This window comes from Schistocerca nitens, chromosome 6 (genome assembly GCF_023898315.1).
Source record: "Schistocerca nitens isolate TAMUIC-IGC-003100 chromosome 6, iqSchNite1.1, whole genome shotgun sequence".
In the NCBI taxonomy this organism is placed as follows: Eukaryota; Metazoa; Arthropoda; class Insecta; order Orthoptera; family Acrididae; genus Schistocerca; species Schistocerca nitens.
In genome coordinates, this window is record NC_064619.1 from 568,741,210 (window position 1) to 568,759,796 (window position 18,587).

At 41.0% G+C, this 18,587-nt stretch overlaps 1 protein-coding gene across 5 annotated transcripts in view; it reads left to right on the top strand.

Moving 5' to 3' along the window:
• LOC126263220 (alpha-aspartyl dipeptidase) overlaps window positions 1-18,213 on the top strand; it is a 45,535-nt gene extending 27,322 nt beyond the window's left edge. For all 5 annotated transcript variants that reach the window (XM_049960294.1, XM_049960292.1, XM_049960291.1 and 2 more), the window contains 2 exons: window positions 9,544-9,686; window positions 18,023-18,213. In XM_049960294.1, coding sequence (XP_049816251.1) covers window positions 9,544-9,686; window positions 18,023-18,083 — 204 coding nt within the window. In that variant the 3' untranslated portion in view covers window positions 18,084-18,213. The remainder of the gene's footprint in view (window positions 1-9,543; window positions 9,687-18,022) is intronic.
• Window positions 18,214-18,587: the final 374 nt, after the last annotated feature.

The following is an 18,587-nucleotide window of genomic DNA, read 5'->3' on the forward strand; positions in this document are numbered from 1 at the left end:
TTATCAATTTGACAACCCTCTCAAAGGACATTTGATTATGCTGTTTTCTTTTTTAATCCTATGCCTGTCAGTCTGTCTTTTATCGTGTTTTCCGTTTCGTTGCTGTTTTAAACTTGTGACTCGCGGTGCATTCCTAATGTAGTCTGGGCGCTAATGACCGTTGAAGTTGTGTGCCCTAAAACCACAAAAAAAAAAAAAGGTCCCGGTCCCTTGGTCGACGGAGGCATGCTGCAACGCAATTCACATGTGGAGAGGTGTTCTCTGCATTTTTAACTGTCATCCTATGATGGCAAACTGCATTCATTATTAACAGTTGTGTGCACATTGTCTTTGTGTTCTCCAGGCTAGCAGAAAAGCTAGCTGAATTTCATTCAATAGTTCTTTTAACAGTTCCACTCCCTCTTCCGTCATGTGGTCCAACCTCCAACAGCTCTTTGGGACCAATGGCTCGTTCCCCAATTTCTGGCCTGACAGTAGCACATCATGTCGTAGGGGGCCCTATTGCTATCTGAGACACCTTGGGGGCCACCATATTGCAGAGATTTCGGAACCCTGGCTTTCATTCCTCCACTGACAAAACCGGTTGTATGAATTTCTGATGGCACAGTTGGTTTCTTCCACCATCTTTACATCTTAGGCCTGTTGCTCTTCTGTTCGTTGAAACTACGAAATTCATGGGGCTCATGCTCAATAGGAAACTTTCTTGGTCCTCCCACATGTCTTACCTGGCAGCCCACTGTATGTGGTCCCTCAATGTCCTCAGTGATACTTCCTGGGGAGCAGATCGAACCACCCTCCTCCATTTGCACTGGGCCCTTGTCCATTCAAAAGTATGCTATGGATGTTTCGTTTATGCATCTGCAGTTCCATCCCTCTTACATTGTCTCAATACTATCCAACTTCGAGGCATCTCTTTGGTAACTGGTGCCTTTTACACCAGCCCAGCTGAGAGTCTGTGTGCAGTATCACCATGCCTTCCTCCATTGGAAACAAGCAGAGGAGGCTCAGGCCATACCCTTCTCTTCTCAGAATCATGAGTACTGCAGTGCTGCCTTAGCTATGAGGAAGCTAGATCAAGCTCTCACTTCATCCTGATCCTCTGCCCCAGGCCTAGACGATGTTCACATTCAGAACTTGGAGCACCTTTCTCTTGTGGGCAAGCACTTTTTGCTTCAGACATACAACCACATCTGAGCCGAGGGCACGATTCCCAGACACTGGCGTGAACCCACTGTCATACCCATACCTAAGCCCGGTAAGGACAAACACCTTCCTTCTAGCTACCGCCCCATTTCCCTCACCAGCTGTGTGTGCAATACACACCTGGCTGGTATGGTGGCTTGAGTCTAACAAATTTGCTAACGACTGCACAGTGTAGATTTCGAGCACACTGTTCTGCAGTTGACCATCTCATCACTTTGTCCACCCATGTCATGAATGGTTTTCTGTGGAAATCCTAGACTGTGGTCGTGTTTTTTTATTTGGAGAAAACCTACAACACCTGCAGGAGGATTGGTATCCTCCATACTCTATACATGTAGGGCTTCCATGGCTGTATGCCCCGTTTCCTTCAGGAATTTTTAAAAGACCGAGTTTTCGAGGTACATGTGGGTTCTGCCTTGTCTGACACCCTTATCCAGGAAAACAGTGTGCCCCAGGGTTCCGTCCTGAACGTCATCATCTTTGCTATCGATATTAACCCTATAATGGCCTGTCTCCTGCCAGGCATCTCCGACTCCCTTTTTGTTGATGATTTTGCCATCTATTGCAATTCTCCAAGGACTTGTCTCAATGAGAGGCAACATAAGCGATGTCTTGATCATCTTTCCTCATGGAGCATCGACAATGGCTTTCGTTTTTCCACTGACAAAACCGGTTGTATGAATTTCTGGAGGCGCAATTGGTGTCTTCCACCATCTTTACATCTTGGGCCTGTTGCTCCTCTGTTCACTGAAACTTCAAAATTCCTGGGGTTAATGCTTGTTAGGAACCTTTCGTGGTCCTCCCATGTCCTGCCATCTGGCAGCCCACTGTATGTGGTCCCTCAGTGTCCTACATGCCCTCAGTGATACTTCCTGGGGAGCAGATCAAACCACCCTCCTCCATTTGCACCGGACCCTTGTCTGTTTTAAACTAGACTATGGATGTTTCATTTATGCTCTGCAGTTCCATCCCTCTTACGCCGTCTCAATACTATCCACCATCGAGGCACCTGTTTGGCCGTTGGCACCATTTACATCAACCCACCTGAGAGTCTGTAATGCAGACGCTGCCAGACTACAGCTGTCCTATCACCATGACTTTCTTCTCAGCAGATACTGTATTTACTCGAATCTAAGCCGCACTTTTTTTTCCGGTTTTTGTAATCCAAAAAACCGCCTATGGCTTAGAATCGAGTGCAAAGTAAGCGGAAGCTCTGAAAAATGTTGGTAGGTGCCACCACAACTAACTTCTACTGTCGAATATATGTAGCGCTACACAGGCATGCTTTGCAGGCGCAAAAATAAATACTGGTGCGAAAACCTCTGCATCAGTAAATAAATTAAAAGAAAAAGAAAAGGTGTAAGATGAGCTTTTTTCTCCGTCCCAAGTTTTGACCACTGCATTTTCAGACACTATCCAACGAAATAAATACAAATTCCGTATTGTTGATCTTCGAATGTAGCAGCATTTCAATGTAATACGAAAATCCAGTTGGCAAGACTGTTTGGGATGTTTGTCAATATGGCCAACTCTACGTTCTGAATTTTTTCCTACCTGTGAGAAAAGATGGTTGTTAATAGGAACTTTTATGTATTGTGAATCACATGCAGTATTCTCTTCACCATAAGAATAATACGAATATAAACATTTTGCCATGTATTGTTTTGTGTTTGCTGCTATCTCATTTAAATCCTCTCCGCCTAATAAACTACGAAACTAGAGTGAGACAACAGCAAACACGGAAGAATATACATATCGTGTCATGTTTATATTCGTATTATTCTTATGCCTAATAGTGATACAGTCAGAAATGAAGCACGGCAATTGACTAGATTTTTAAATCTAAGATGACTCTAATTTCTGTGCAGAATGTAATGTACTAAAGAGGCGTCTGCAAAGATTTTCAACAGAGAAAAATTTTCGCTATACTCTCGTTCAGAACATCTTCTATCATACACAGTCTATTATTTGGTTCTTGTTGATCATTAGCAAAAAATGTTCAAATGTGTGTGAAATCTTATGGGACTTAACTGCTAAGGTCATCAGTCCCTAAGCTTAAACACACACCCGTGCCTGAGGGAGGACTCGAACCTCCGCCGGGACCAGCCTCACAGTCCATGACTGCAGCATCTTAGACCGCTCGGCTAATCCCACGCGGCGATCATTATCAAAGAAAGCAGCAGTTTAAGTAACTTTCAAATAGCAGTCTCTTGCCATTGTTTCGCTAATGAGACGATTCCTCTCTTTTGTTTTTTATTTGTAATTGGCAGTAGCGTGCACAAAAGCAAGCCATGCCGCGAGCGGCGACAGGCCGTAAACACTCATTATCAGAATGTGACAAACAATGCATGACACAGTACAGTAATGCATTTTCAGCTTAGAGTGACGTGAACACCTATAACAAAGAGAACGGCACTTTTCAGATCTGAGAAAAATAAGCAATCACTTCAAACCAGACGAAGCACGTGAAAAAGGAAGGATACCCGTATAAATATGGACGGAGCGCCTGACGCATAGCAATGGCTACCTGGTAAAGCTTAAATGCTAAGCTTACGACTCGAACCAAACTACTGTAGCTGTATCGTCATTCATTCGACCTAAATTGTGTATCGTATTACAATGGATCAACTTTGTTTCAACTTGGAAGTGTGGCCTAAAACTTTTCTCTCCCCTTGAATTTCGAGTATCAAATTTCAGGTGCGGCTTAGATTCGGGAAAATTTTTTTTCCTTGATTTCGAGTCTCATTTTTCAGGTGTGGCTTAGATTCGAGTGCGGCTTAGATTTGAGTAAATATGGTATGCATGCCATTTGCCTGCGATGTGTAGCCACCCGTCCTATGCCGCCTCCTTCAGTGACTCCTTTGATGCCAGTATGGGGCGCATCCCTCTTCAGAGTTACATCCTGGAGTTTGCGTTCGACTCTTGCTCTGGTAGCTTAACTTCATGCTGTCTGCAACTTTCCCAGTGGGTGTGAACCCTTCACCACCTTGACTTCATATGGCAGCTGTGGTGCCCCATTGTATCTTCTCTAAAACTTAGAGCCGCACTCCTTGGACTATCAGTGTGAACTTACTTGAATGCCGGATACAGGCTCAGCTTTCGCGCACCTCCGGTGTCTTCTGCTTGCATCAAACTCTTCTCCGAAGATTCTGTATTTTGAAGAAGGTGAAAATTCATCTACTATTCCAAAATCCTATTATCTAGTCCAAATAAAGACTCTCTCAAAATTCAGTTGCTGTTAACGTATTCTATATTCAAAATTCAATACACTATTTCACTGCCACATTAAACAGTAAGCCCACACTTTCTTAGGGCATTCGCACACGACTGAACTCAACCAAATTAAGTAACATTTTTCCTCAACAATACAATACTTATATACATGTCCGTCTGCTCGAGACCAAGTCACTATTAACAATAAACTTTTTTTTTTCTTCCGTTGTCTCTCCAAAACGCACAACAATCACCAATGTTTTTCGTGCCTGAAATTCATCCACGGAATTCTGGGCCAGAAGTTTTTTCTTTTCTCTTTGCTGCAACCGAGCGCGTCACTTGTTGGCCCAGTTTTGCTCTTCTTTCTCAGTTAGCCTGCACGAATAACGTTCTGCGGCAGTGTGTATCTGTTTATGCTGCAACCCACTACAAAATAATGTGTGTTCGAAGCGGCTGGAACACAAGTGACTCCAGACCTTCATAAAATTCCGGGGGCACTACACAGCTCATAATCACCTTCGCCACCATTCCCTTCCTAAGGACACTACTCCAGCCTCACTCTATTGCCTTCCGTTTCATGACCTTCGCACGGAATTTTGCACTGGTACCTGTGTGTACAATGATGGCTTTCGGACTGACCATGGTGTTAGGTGTACCTTTGTTGTTGGGCTTCCATAGCACTGCTCAGTATTTACAGCAGAGTTCTTCGCCCTGTATCAGTCTATGCAGTACATCCGGTGACACAGGCTTTTCAATTGCGTTGTCTGCTAAGATTCTCTTGGTTCCCTTCAAAGCCTTTGTGTGCTGTACACCATCCATCCCTCAGTGCGACGGGTCCATGGAAACTGTCACTTCTTCACTATTGATGGGGCCACTGTGATGTTTACGTGGGTTCCTGGTCACGTCAGTCTGAGAGAAAATAAGGCCACTAACGCTGCTGCCAAGGCTGCAGTCCTCATACCTCAATCCACTAGTTCTAATATTCCCTCTGATGATCTTTATGTTGCTGTCTGTCAGCAAGTGGAGTCACTTTCGCATCACCACTGGTCCTCCCTTCATGGGAACAAGTCCGATTATTAAGCCTCTCCCAGCATCTTGGACTACCTCCTCTCAGTCCTCTCACTGTGAGGAGATCATTTTAGTTAGGTTTGTGTATTGGACACTGTCTTTTTAGCCATCACCATTTAAGTGGTGCTCCCTCACCACATTGTACTCATTGCACTCAACCTTTGACGGTCTGCCATTTCCTGATGGAATGCCCAGTTTTTAACCATTTATGTTCTCGTTTATGTTTTGTGTCTGAGTTATCGGCCGTTTTAATGAATGACACATGGGCTGTTGGCCATGTTTTACTTTTTATTCATCTTAGCAGTGTGGTGAAGGCCGTTTAATTTTTAGTTCAGGACCTCCCTTTCTCTATGGCATATTTTATACTCATTTCTTCACGTCCCTGTTTTTAGTTGTCTCCTCGTCTGTCGATTGGGATTAATATGTAGTTATTTTTAACTCCTCTCTTTGTCTTCGTGTTCTACAGTTCTGACATGGGCGCGAATGACCCTATTTGTTTTTGCGCCCTAAAACAAAACAAAACAGAACAGAACAGAACCATTTCTCTGTTGTGGTAGTAGATGACAAATGTACAGCGCCTTCATAAATATACTAAATATTATGGAAGATTAATGGGCATCCCATTACGTGCATTGCTAATAAGCGATGTACCTTGACTGATGCCCAGGTACCTCTGTGAATGAGGTGCATTCTCTTTAGATACAAAGAGTAAGAAGAGCCACATCTTGTCAAGAAATTCACCCCCCCCCTCCCCCCCCTCCTCAAACTGGGATTAACATGGTGTATTCTGAACCTTTCTGGGTAATTTACGTTAAAGGAATAAACTTTGTGAATGACTGTATTGCTTCTACCAAGTATCCACCCACCAGTGTGTGAGTTGGATTTTGCTGCGACTTTATGATTCGTTTATAGTCTGGACCCATTCTGTCACCTTATTTTTAATCCTGAGGTAGCCACATGGTATTTTAGGTGATGTAAATCAGTTGCACCCTGAGCTTCACATACAGTGCCTCCAGTGAAGTGATCCATTCCGCCCATGCCATTCAGAGGCTCTGTAGCAGTCAAAGCAGAATTCTTGGCCCTATATTTTCATTGTAAAGCTGACTGTAGAGGAAACTGTCACAGTGCTACATTGTCATTATCCGTACCTTGGATATGAAAACTCACATTTTTGTGAGCTTGTGCATTACTTTTGCTAGCTTTCATAGCACTTGATTTTAGTGTTCCTTAAAATCACACTTTTCAACTGTCTGTACTTGAAAATATTTACAGAATTTTTTTAACAATACTTACTTTGTCTGCAGTAAGCAGTTATTAAAAGAGGGGCCTAGTTATTCTACATATTTGTATGGAATCGAACAGTTTCCACATCAAGTCCCATTGCTTTACCTTATATCTTCAGTTGTTTTTCAGTTCTACGGTCACTTACTTCTATGTCTGCCATCTTCACATCTGTGAAACTAGTCAAAGAAGGAACTATTTTATGATGTCTGTCAGTGAAAAAAATATTTTAGACAAAAGATTCTGCTTTGGTGTCACCGTGATCATTGAGTATCTGGACAGGTAACTTTATATGTATTGACTGGTTTTATGTAGTACCAAAACTTTCCAGGAATTTGTTTTAAATCTGAAGATATGACCTTGCTTTCAATTTTATTAAATGCTTCATGCATAACTATCCAAATGCTTATCTCCATTTTGTTCAGCTTTTGTTTGTCAGCAAGGATTTGGTGTCATTAGGATCAGCTATGCCATTCTCTCTGCTATAGCAGTAATTTTATAATAGTGCTGTTGAAGCATGACAGGTCCTTCCCACCATCACCATCTTCCAGTCACAAAAGTATCTAGCATGTGGCCTACAACATTTGTTAATTTCTGTCATAGATCATGTATCATGCATCTCTCCTCACCCAATCTGAATGTTGGTTGTTGACTGCTCAGCTAATTTGTAATAATTTCCTTACCACTTGTGCTAAGCAGAAATATCTTCCTGCCTTTCTTGACTGTTCATACTACACAATACTTTACAATACTACCCTTAAGGTTACCTCTAGATTCACTTATCTCTGTGTTCATTTAATCAGAGAAGTTTGGCATATCATTACCAGCAGATCTGATAGGTTTCTCATGGCTGACTTGGCTAATCAACTTTCCAAAATCAAATAATGGAAACTTCAGGTTGGAATATCACCAATGTAAGGAAAAGATAGATTGCTACTCACCACAAAGATAAGTTGAGTTGCAGACAGGCACAACAAAAATGCACTTACATATTAACTTGCAGCCAAAGCCTTCATCAGAAAAGAAATACCACACACATTTATTCACACAAGCAAGCATATATATATATATATATATATATATATATATATATATATATATCTCACACACACACACACACGACTGACTGCCATCTCCTGCAGCTGCACCTCATCCTTTGTCAGAGTTTTGATTACCTAGCATCATGTCCTGAAATGAGGGACATTCTACACAAGATCCTTTCCACCCATCCTAAAGTGGTGTTCCATTGCCCACCCAACCCCCACAACATATTAGTCTATCCCTATGCTACTCTCAATCCCAACCCCCTGCCACAGGGATCATATCCCTGTGGAAAACCCAGGTGCAAGACCTGTCCAATCCATCTCCTCCCCCTCCCCCCACTTCCTATTCCAGTCCTGTCATAGGCTTATCCTACACCATCGGAGGCTGGGCCACTTGGGAAAGCTGCCATATTATATACCAGTTCTGCTGCAACCATTGCCCAACTTTTTGAATCTTAATGATTACCAGCCATCTGTCAGCCAGGATGAATACGCACCATCACACTGTGGCCAAGAGCAAAGTAGAGCACCCTGTGGCACAACATGCAGCTGAACATAGCATGCTTGATTTTAATGGCTGCTTCACTACCTGAGCCAAGTGGATCCTCCCCTCCACCACCAGCTTTTCTTAACTGCGCGGATGGGATGCCTTTCAGCACATTTTCCACTCACTGAATTATTCCGACCTCAACCTATGATAACCTACAGTCCCCACACATTCCACCCAACATTTTCCGCACCCTGTGTCCTAATCACATTGTGAGGGTATGAGATTTCCGAGATGTTTTATGTCCAAGGTTTTTGAAAATACGTCATTTCATTGATTGAAGGTGAAATCTTGTGCCAATTTTGAGTATAAAAGAAGAAGCTTTATTAGCAGAAGACCTGTTCCTTTGTTTATCTGGAAAAAATCATACAGAAGTTTAATTATTTTGTACGAAGGCTTAGTAAGGAGCAAGTCTTGCTTTGTACGGTTTATTATTTTTGTCTGAGTTATAGCTTTTGCCATCCCAAGAGCATTAAAGTGGTAATTGGCATCATGGCATGCAAAGTGATTGGAGACAGTGAAGAATCTTCTGCACAAACCATGATGTCAAGGAATACTAATGACTAGAACATTAATAATGTAAATACTGATGTATGGATACTCTCATTTTTTGCTTTGGAAGTTTGGCATAATAAAAGCCTTGAAGCAATTCAGAGTTGATGAGTTCTGGTTTTGATATAAATAGATTTCTTCTACAGATGTAAGAACAGTTTATTAATGAGTCGGGGGTTCACAGACTTCTCGGAGCTGAATACCAATGACAAAGTAATTTATAAACTAACTGAACCCTTGCAACGTTCTACCCATTTCCATCTCCCACCCTCTCTGTGTACACTCTCTGTCCTTCCTCACTCCTCTCCTTTTTTGCTCTTCACCCCCCCCCCCGCCCCCCCCCCCCCACCAAGTTTTGTGTTTGTGCTGTAGGTCATAATAGTAATGATATGCTTCACACATCTTGTTGTATTTCAGTAAGCATACCTAGAAATGATGTGGGCAGAACTAAAGTGTTGGTCTACCACTAATGTCTTTCTGACCATATATTTACAATCAGAACTTGTCATTAAACTGTATTGATGTTAAATTGTCATTTCCATATGTTTAACTACTGTATTTTACTCTTAAAATTAGCCATGAAACAGATAGTTTTCCTGATCTTTCTAATTTCCATTGCGGTTGGCTGTTCTTTAGGAGACACGTGAGGAGCGAATCAGACAGTATCATGAAATTTCTGGAATGCCACCTGTCCTAGGAATGAGAGAGGGGTGTATTTTGCATGTGGAAGGCAATAAAGCTGTTCTGAAGGGATTATGTGGAGCAAAATTATTTTGTCCGTAAGTATTATCATTAGGGCACATTGTAACTTTTGTGTGTGTGTGTGTGTGTGTGTGTGTGTGTGTGTGTGTGTGTGTGTGTGTGATTATTCAAGACTATATACCAAAATGCATATCACACATGATGTGCTTCCTGGTTGTACCTTGCTCTTGGTTGCACCTACAGAGTAAATGAATTTTGTCTGCATTTAGAATGCACACAAGATAATTTGACCTGTACCTGTGCAGATAGTGTGGTGGGAGGTAGGACAGCTGTAGTGGTGGATGCTCCATTGCGAATGGCCATTGTGTGGTATGGGAAATACAGCCAAAGCTTAAACAACTTGTAAGCTACAGCTAGTGAGTCTGCCAACGATTGTATTAACCGGTTATGATACAACAATATAAAAACTGACAAAGATTGGCTTTCAAAGTCAAAATTTTCTCACTAGAGTACCGAAGAATGAATATCTGCACAAACACAGGATCAACCAAAATGACATATATCTGACCATATACTGCCTGAAGGAAGTCTTGTAATACCAAAAGGGGGTAAAAATTTAGCAGAGCAGACGATGTCACTAACTGTGATGGTGACAATTTAAAATGGAGATAGCAATAAGAAAGCTCAAAGTACACTGGTCAGATGACAGTCAGTTGAGGCCACCACCCCTTTGGAACAAAAGGATAGCATTGCCCAGCATTCAGTTCAAGCATGCACTTCCGTATGTGGGACACATTATTTGATACAAGCTCAACCCCTTCATATTTTCTATCATCTACTTTATATGCCAATTACCTTGTGAAGTGGTGGTTGTGATGCAATGTGTCACAATCTTAATTACCAGCTTCTTATGCTTTGCCTGTTATGCTTACTTGTAGAGGTGAATCTAAATCCGGCCATGTGGTTTTGGGTCTCCCCATGTTTCTTCATAGTGTTAATATTTGTATTCTATTTTGTTTAGCGACCTAACATTCCATGTGGGTATTTTATCTTTTCTGAGACACAACACCTTTTGCCTTTCCATTTGATGCAATATGTAAAAGCCCAAATTAAAAAAAAATAAATAAATAAAAATCCAAGAGGATCGTTTCTGAGCCTAATGCAATGCATAGGAAGCCCATTAGTATATGTTATTAGTTAGCAAAATCTTTAATATTACATAGTCATCTTCGTGACCATCATACAACACTTGTATCAGTAAGAAGGAGAAGTTCTCGGAGAGGTGGTCAGATCATTATTTCAGGCATGCACAATATTTCAAGTACAGAATGAGTTGTCGCCATCAAGGGTACTGATGGACTGATGTCAGTAGCTCAAGCAGCTGCTCTTTATACGTATAGGTTCCATCGGTCAGTCAAGAATTTCATATTTTCTCTGCATCTCAGTGCCATGCTTTGTTTGCTGGTGTTATGTCCAACATTGCCAATGTAATTTGCCCCTCTCATTGTTTAACCATTTCTTTTTCTATTCTTGTTTTGTTGTCATAGTTTCCCACTGTTACTTATGCAGATTGGAGTCAGGATCTCGGGATTTACTGAGGTGGTACCATGAGCCAAGGTTAAAAAGGTTTGCCTTTATTTTAATTTCAGTTAGTTCTGTTATAAGGAAATCCTAGAAGCTGGAGATTTGTGTCAGTACGATCCACTTGAAATTGGTGGGGTCCCACAGCTGCTGACTTGCCCAGTTGTCCTAAGTGTGTGTGCCATTGGTGTTCAATGCAGTGGTCTTTCAAGGTTCTGACTGCTCAGCTTATGTATGATGAACAACACTGGCAAGGAATTTGGTACACTATCAACCCACAGAGAATGCAGTTGTCTTTTATGCTACCCTGTAGGTATTTAATCTAGGCTGGCAGGTGCAGTATGCATAGCATGTATGCTCTTCCAAACAATGGAAAGCTGAGGTTGGAGTATCAACAATATTATGAAGAGGATAGATTGATGGTCACTTTAAAGGTGACATATTGAGTTGCTGACAGGCACTTTGTTATGCCTGTCTGCAACTCATTGTCTTATCTTTATGGTGAGTAGCAATCTATCCTTTTTATAATACAGGTATTATACTTTTCCTTAATACAACCTATTCTGCTGGACTCAGTGCAAGAATGTGGAAGGAAAATGGTCACTAATGGCTTCTGGTATCCCCACTGTCCATGAGTATAGGTCAGAGGCTGTGACACATTTGTTACTCATGTATGATTTCTGCAGAAATCATTTTTAGATGTTCTATTTCAGCTGCTAAATTGTTACTGTCTGCCTTTGTATGAGATTTATGTACCTATGTCTTGAGAACACTGCTACTATATGCTGGATAGTAGCGACTCTCAGCATGCAGATACACTGCCCAATTATACTGATGTGGCCACCTGTCAAAAGCCTGAATAACCAGGAATACCACTGCAAGAAGTGCAGGAAGAGAGCCAGTGGGGTTCTGGAAGGTATTGAAAGGGTTACGGAGCCATGCCGACTCCAGTGCTGTGGCGAGCTGTAATAGATTTCTTGGTTGCCCGTGATATGAAAAGTCCGATCGAGGTGGTCCCTCAGATTGTTAATTGGCTTTAAAACTGGGAGTTTGGCAGCCAGGGGAGTATGGTAAACTGATCCTGGTGTTTTTCACACCATGCACACACACTGTGAGCTGTGTCACGTTGCATTGTCCTGCTAGTAGATGACATGCTCAGCAAAAACAAACATCATGTAGGTTAATATAACAATGAAAAAACTCAATTTTTGACAAAATAATTTAATTGGATCTATAAAAAATCTACTAACCAAGTGGCGGCAGAATACACACATACACACAAAAGGCAATTGTAATTAGGCAAGCTTTTGGAGCCAGTGGTTCCTTCTTCAGGCAGAGGGTTGAAGGGGAAGGAAGAGGGGTAGGAAATGGACTGGAAAGGTCTAGGAAAAGGGGTGGATTTCAGGAAAGTCACCCAGAACTGTGAGTCAGAGACTTACCGCACGGGATGAGAAGGAAAGATGTACTGCATGCAGGGGTGGAATAGTCACCAAGGATAGATTCATACTTTTGTTGGTCCTTTGTGTCTTCTAGAATGTTGAGACCAACCAGGGAATGCCATGAAAACATTCCCCAGATCATAAAACTTCCTCCTTTGGCCCGGATCCTTCCAGCAATCATTGCAGGGTGTTTGCTTTCAGTCCAGTGGAGCATAAAATATGATTCATCTGAAAAGGTCACCTGTCACCACTCATTTAATGTTGAGTTGCAGTACTGGTGTGCGAATTCCAACCGTCCGTTGCCTTCAATTAACAACAGTCAGCATGGGCCCCTGAACCAGACACATGCTGTAAGAGACCCATATGTAGCAATGTTTGCAAATGGTCATTTAGGAGAGACTGCTGATATCCCCTTTATTCATCTCGATGGTCATTTGCTCAAGAGTTACCAATCTATTCGCCCATACACATCTCGGCACACCCTGTCTTCTGTGGCCCATAGTGCATCATAGTTGCCCAGTACCAGTTTTTTATAGCACCATTTTGCCATGCACGGTATACTATAACCACAGTGGCACATGAACAGTTTACAAACTTAACTGTTTTGGGAATGCTTCCACACTTTGTCCAAAAGCCAATGCTCGTACGCCTTTGGACATCAAATAAACCTCTCCATTTCCACAATACAATGACCACACTGTTTTCCACAGCCATCGACTTGCTTTATATACCCTCCACTGCTAGTGCTTCCACCTGCCATCTGTGAGTGATTATTGTATGTTGATGTTGAACATAGGTGTTAGTCACATTAATGATGTTGGACCATCTATGTGTCTGTATGAGTGAGTGGGTTTGTGGTAAACACTGTGTCACAGTGAGCTATCCGATTTCCTCCTAACCAACATATCCAGAAATGGTAGTTTCCCTTCCATTTCCACTAAGAAAGCAGTGTTGGGTTGTATTGAATTTAGGTGTAGGAAATCTTCTAGTTTGTCTTTCTGATATGTCCAAATAACAAATGTGTCACCTAAGTAAGGAAAGGAGCAAGTTGACTTCCAATTTGCAAATAGTTGATCTGCTTCTTCAAAACTACATAGTTTTGCAACAATGGCGAGAACTGGGCTGCCAGTGGCTTTCCATTGGCCTCTTCATAGTAGTCTCTATCAGACAATAGGTAGAGGTAAGGCCATGCCTAATATGTCCATCATCCAATTTCTTATCAAGCAGCTGTAGGGACTCTTCTAGAAGCTCCCATGCAAAGTATACAATGTCAAAGCTGGTAAGAATATCAGTGTCATGAATACTGAAATGAGTGAGCCATTGTACAAAGTCCTGTATGTTGGGCCTCCAATGTTGCTGACAATAGGGGAAAAAGCTATGGCTTCCTTATTAATACTAGGATGTCCATATAACCTTGGCTACACCAGTCCTTGCATATGTGATTTCTAAGTGACATCTTTAGGATTTCCAGTTCTTGGAGAAATCTCAGTATTCTCATGGACGTATGTCGTCATATCTTTCCATAGTCTTCTCTTCGCAGGGTCATTTAGCAAGTGTTTCATCTTCTCCACATAGTGATCTTTTGGTAGCAATATTGTAGTGTTGCCTTTTTCTTCTGAGATTATTACGTTGCCCATATAAACTCCCAAATTAGGCAACAGTGCCCTCTCTTTTCTTGAGACATCTCCATCTGACACCTAGGCTGCTTCAGAAGGAAGTCTAGAAGTGTCTAGCTCCACTGTGTTTACTAGACAGTGCATTGGTGTACCATAGTTCTGAAGCAAAGTTGAGGCCCTTCTCTAGGACTGTTCTGGCATTCTTGTGTAGTTCCTTGTTTGTTAGGGTGGTGACAAACCTATCTGGTCCTCTATTAAAAAGTATCTAGAGCTGAACTGTGAGAAATACATTGATGAAATGAGTGAGCTGTTGAAATGAAATGATCATGTAGTATTATTGGCTGGCAGACCCCATCTGGAGTTGTTTGGCCGTCTGGTGCACGTCTTTCTATTTGATGCCACGTTGGCGGCTTACACACTTTCAAGTACGAAACTGAGCTATTCAGATGTGGTCTTGCTTCCACCTATTTTCTATCTTTGTTGGAAAGTGCTATGGACGGACCAATGGGGTGACCTGCCAATGAGACCATAGGTATAAATGATACCCATTCCAGCTTTGTGAAATCAGTCCATCAGCATTCCTAATGAGTTCATTCTGTTGTCGAAATATTGTGTGGGTGTGACATGATGATCTGGCCATAAGCCTTAGAACTATTCCTATATAATATACACCTACAAAAACCTGAACATCATTTTTTTGTAGAGAGCCACTTTTTTTAGAGGAATTGAAAGTTCTCTTCTGCAGCATGAATCTCTCAGGGATTTTTGATGAAAAGATAAAAGAATAATGTAGCACAAAATGGAAACCCATTATCACATTTTGTCACAATTTTCATGTTTTAGCCTTTGGCCATTCTTAAGTGGTGTATGTAAAATTGACAAATATCACAAAAGTGTGAATAGTATGATGTCATGACCTGAAAATAGTTTGAAAGTGCCTCTGCTGGTGCTGTTTGAGTGAAAGTGTGGCATTGTTTACCACATAGCAGGAGACAAGTCCAGGAAACCAGTTGATCAACAATATGTAAGCCTTGCATTCAAGAGTACAACAGTTCAAATCTCCATCCAGGCTTATGTTTCCCATGATTTCCCTTAATCACTCCATGCAAATGCCAGTATGGTTCCTTTGAAAATGACATTCCCAATTTCATTCCCCAACCTCTTGTAATCCGAGCTTGTGCTCCGTCTGACTGCACTATAGACAGTATGTTGAATTCGGATCTTCCTCCCTTTAATATTTAAGGTGTACTTCCAAGTTTGTATCTGACATTCAGATAACAACATACTAACATATCTGTGTTGATTATTTTCAAGATGTACAGCAGCTGCAGAACCCAGCATGAACAAACATAACCTTTTCTGCAGCTGCTAGTTTGTCAGAGCTAGGCATTCCATGGAGTTGAAAGGCATATTATTGACACAAGGAAAGTTGAAGGAGGCAACTGGACCCTCTGAAACACAGAATTTAAAGGCAGTGACCCACAGCTGACATGCATACATTGCCAATGTGATGTTAATGTAAGCCATGATGGGGACTCTTGTTTAAAAATTACATGACATTTGGTACAGGAAGTGCATTTCACATACATGTATTACAAGGCTGATGGAAATTTCAACAAGTTAGTGGCTTTATCAAATAATAGGTGAATGGTTTAACAGTTGTTCTTCATAAATTGATCAGAATGAATCGAGCATAAAAAAAAATATTTTGTAAAGATATTATATAGTTGTTGAAATGTATCCTGACAAATCCTATATCGCAAATGTGATAATTGATATTAATATAATAGAGGGAAACATTCCACGTGGGAAAAATATATCTAAAAACAAAGATGATGTGACTTACCAAACGAAAGCGCTGGCAGGTCGATAGACACACAAACAAACACAAACATACACACAAAATTCAAGCTTTCGCAACAAACTGTTGCCTCATCAGGAAAGAGGGAAGGAGAGGGAAAGACGAAAGGATGTGGGTTTTAAGGGAGAGGGCAAGGAGTCATTCCAATCCCGGGAGCAGAAAGACTTACCTTAGGGGGAAAAAAGGACAGGTATACACTCGCACACACACACATATCCATCCACACATATACAGACACAAGCAGACATATCTCTGCTTGTGTCTGTATATGTGTGGATGGATATGTGTGTGTGTGTGTGTGTGTGTGTGTGTGTGTGTGTGTGTGTGTGTGTGTGTGTGTGCGCGCGCGCGCGAGTGTATACCCGTCCTTTTTTACCCCTAAGGTAAGTCTTTCCGCTCCCGGGATTGGAATGACTCCTTACCCTCTCCCTTAAAACCCACATCCTTTCGTCTTTCCCTCTCCTTCCCTCTTTCCTGATGAGGCAACAGTTTGTTGCGAAAGCTTGAATTTTGTGTGTATGTTTGTGTTTGTTTGTGTGTCTATCGACCTGCCAGCGCTTTCGTTCGGTAAGTCACATCATATTTGTTTTTAGATATATTTTCCCAAATGTGATAATTGGAATGACAATAAATAAATAAATAAATAAATAGAATTATCGCTTGACACCAATACATCCCTGTCAGTAAGAAGACTACAACTTGTCAAGTCAGTAACTGGTGTTCCTTATTAAAATTAGTGAATGAGTGTGCTCTGATGGCCACCTGTAACTTAGATTAATCAACGATGATTCCATCTGCATATATGGGGTTCTATCCGTGGTGACTGAGAAGTTGAAAACAGATCTTTTGTGTCATCAAAAATGTAGCATGTACTGAATATATTTAAAAATGTAGTTGAAATGAATGCGTATGGCCTACATGTCCCAGTCTTCCTTGTATACACAGGGCTGAGGAAATGGCAGTCACATGGCCAATATAGTTGTGTGTACATATTTCAAGTTCTGAGCAAGTGAGTATTTCAGTTGTTGCTGCTTCTACTAAGACTGTATTTACTTTTCTTGCTGTTGTGCTTGTAGTTGATGCTGCTCCTGTCATTGTTGCTGTTTCCACATTATTAATGGAAATGAATTAAAAAGTGTGGATCCTTCAGTGTCTTATTGAATGTATGAATGGTGAGTGTCACCATCCTGTTCTTGCATGCAGTGTGTCTTGTGGTGCACTAGATCTGAAGGCATTGAATGCAAGTAACAAATTCATGGCATGTTCAAAGGTATGTTTTTAGGTAACACAAAGTTTTATTTTTATGCAGATTGTATTGCCATTTTTAAAAAAGAGTATTAATTTTACCTTCAACCTAAGATGCCAGCAGCTGCAGCAGCAACAGCAGAAGAAGATAAAATGCTCATATATGGATGAAGAAAATGGAATTCGAAAAAAGAAGGGGTGAAAATACTCAGGCAGTGCATATAGTCATTCATTGTTACTATCTGCTTCTGTTTCCTCAGTGGTGCTATATTTGGCTCTTTCTGGAGAAAGAAAATTTTGTTAGCCTCAGTAAGATTTCCTCTTTCATTGTCTTCCGTATTACAAACTATAATATTTTTGTCAGTGACTTACTATTGGTCTCCTCACAACGATCTGTTGATTACAGTTCACAGGTGTGAAGAACAAGTGCGATTTCCTCTCAGTGTTTGTTTTCTGCTTCTTAAGTTTTCACTAGTAATTTTATTCCTATTTTCTCTCTCTTCACTCCAGAGGAAAATATTAGATTAAAGAGACTTGTATCTACATTTCTGCTTTTGTGTGACTTTTATCTTAGTGCTTATAGTTTTCTTATTCTTTGTGCCATGGTTTTGTACCTCAGATCCATTGTTCATTGCATCCAATAATTGTCTTTTACTCTTAAACTGTTTCAGTGCAAAGCAGCCTAAAGAACTGGATGTTGGAGCAGATGTTAGTTTCCTGCTGCAAATTTAAGTTTATTCTTCAGCTCTTTACTCCTCTTATCAGTGCGGAAACTGTAAAGAAAATGTTAATGGAGAAGATAAGGATATCTACTTGCACCAATTAACAACACGGTTATAATAATAAATGCCTTGGTGGAGAACCATGTTATTTTACATTATAGTTTGTGATTGCAGCATTTTAATGTCTTACTTAATAATTTCATGACTTATGTTTTATACCTTATTTGATAAAACAGACACAAACATTCAGCATTCAAATACAAATCTTTAGATCAATAATGTTGTTGATATTCCGACCTGGAGTTTCCATTTTTTGAATTTTTAGGTCAGGAATATTCATCTTACAATGTAACACCACCATAATAAGAATGATATTTTGCTCAAAAAGATTTCTGTACCTTTCATACACTATGTGATCAAAAGTATCTGGACACCCCCAGAAACATACATGTTTCATATTAGGTGCATTGTGCTACCACCTACTGCCAGGTACTCTATATCAGCAACCTCAGTA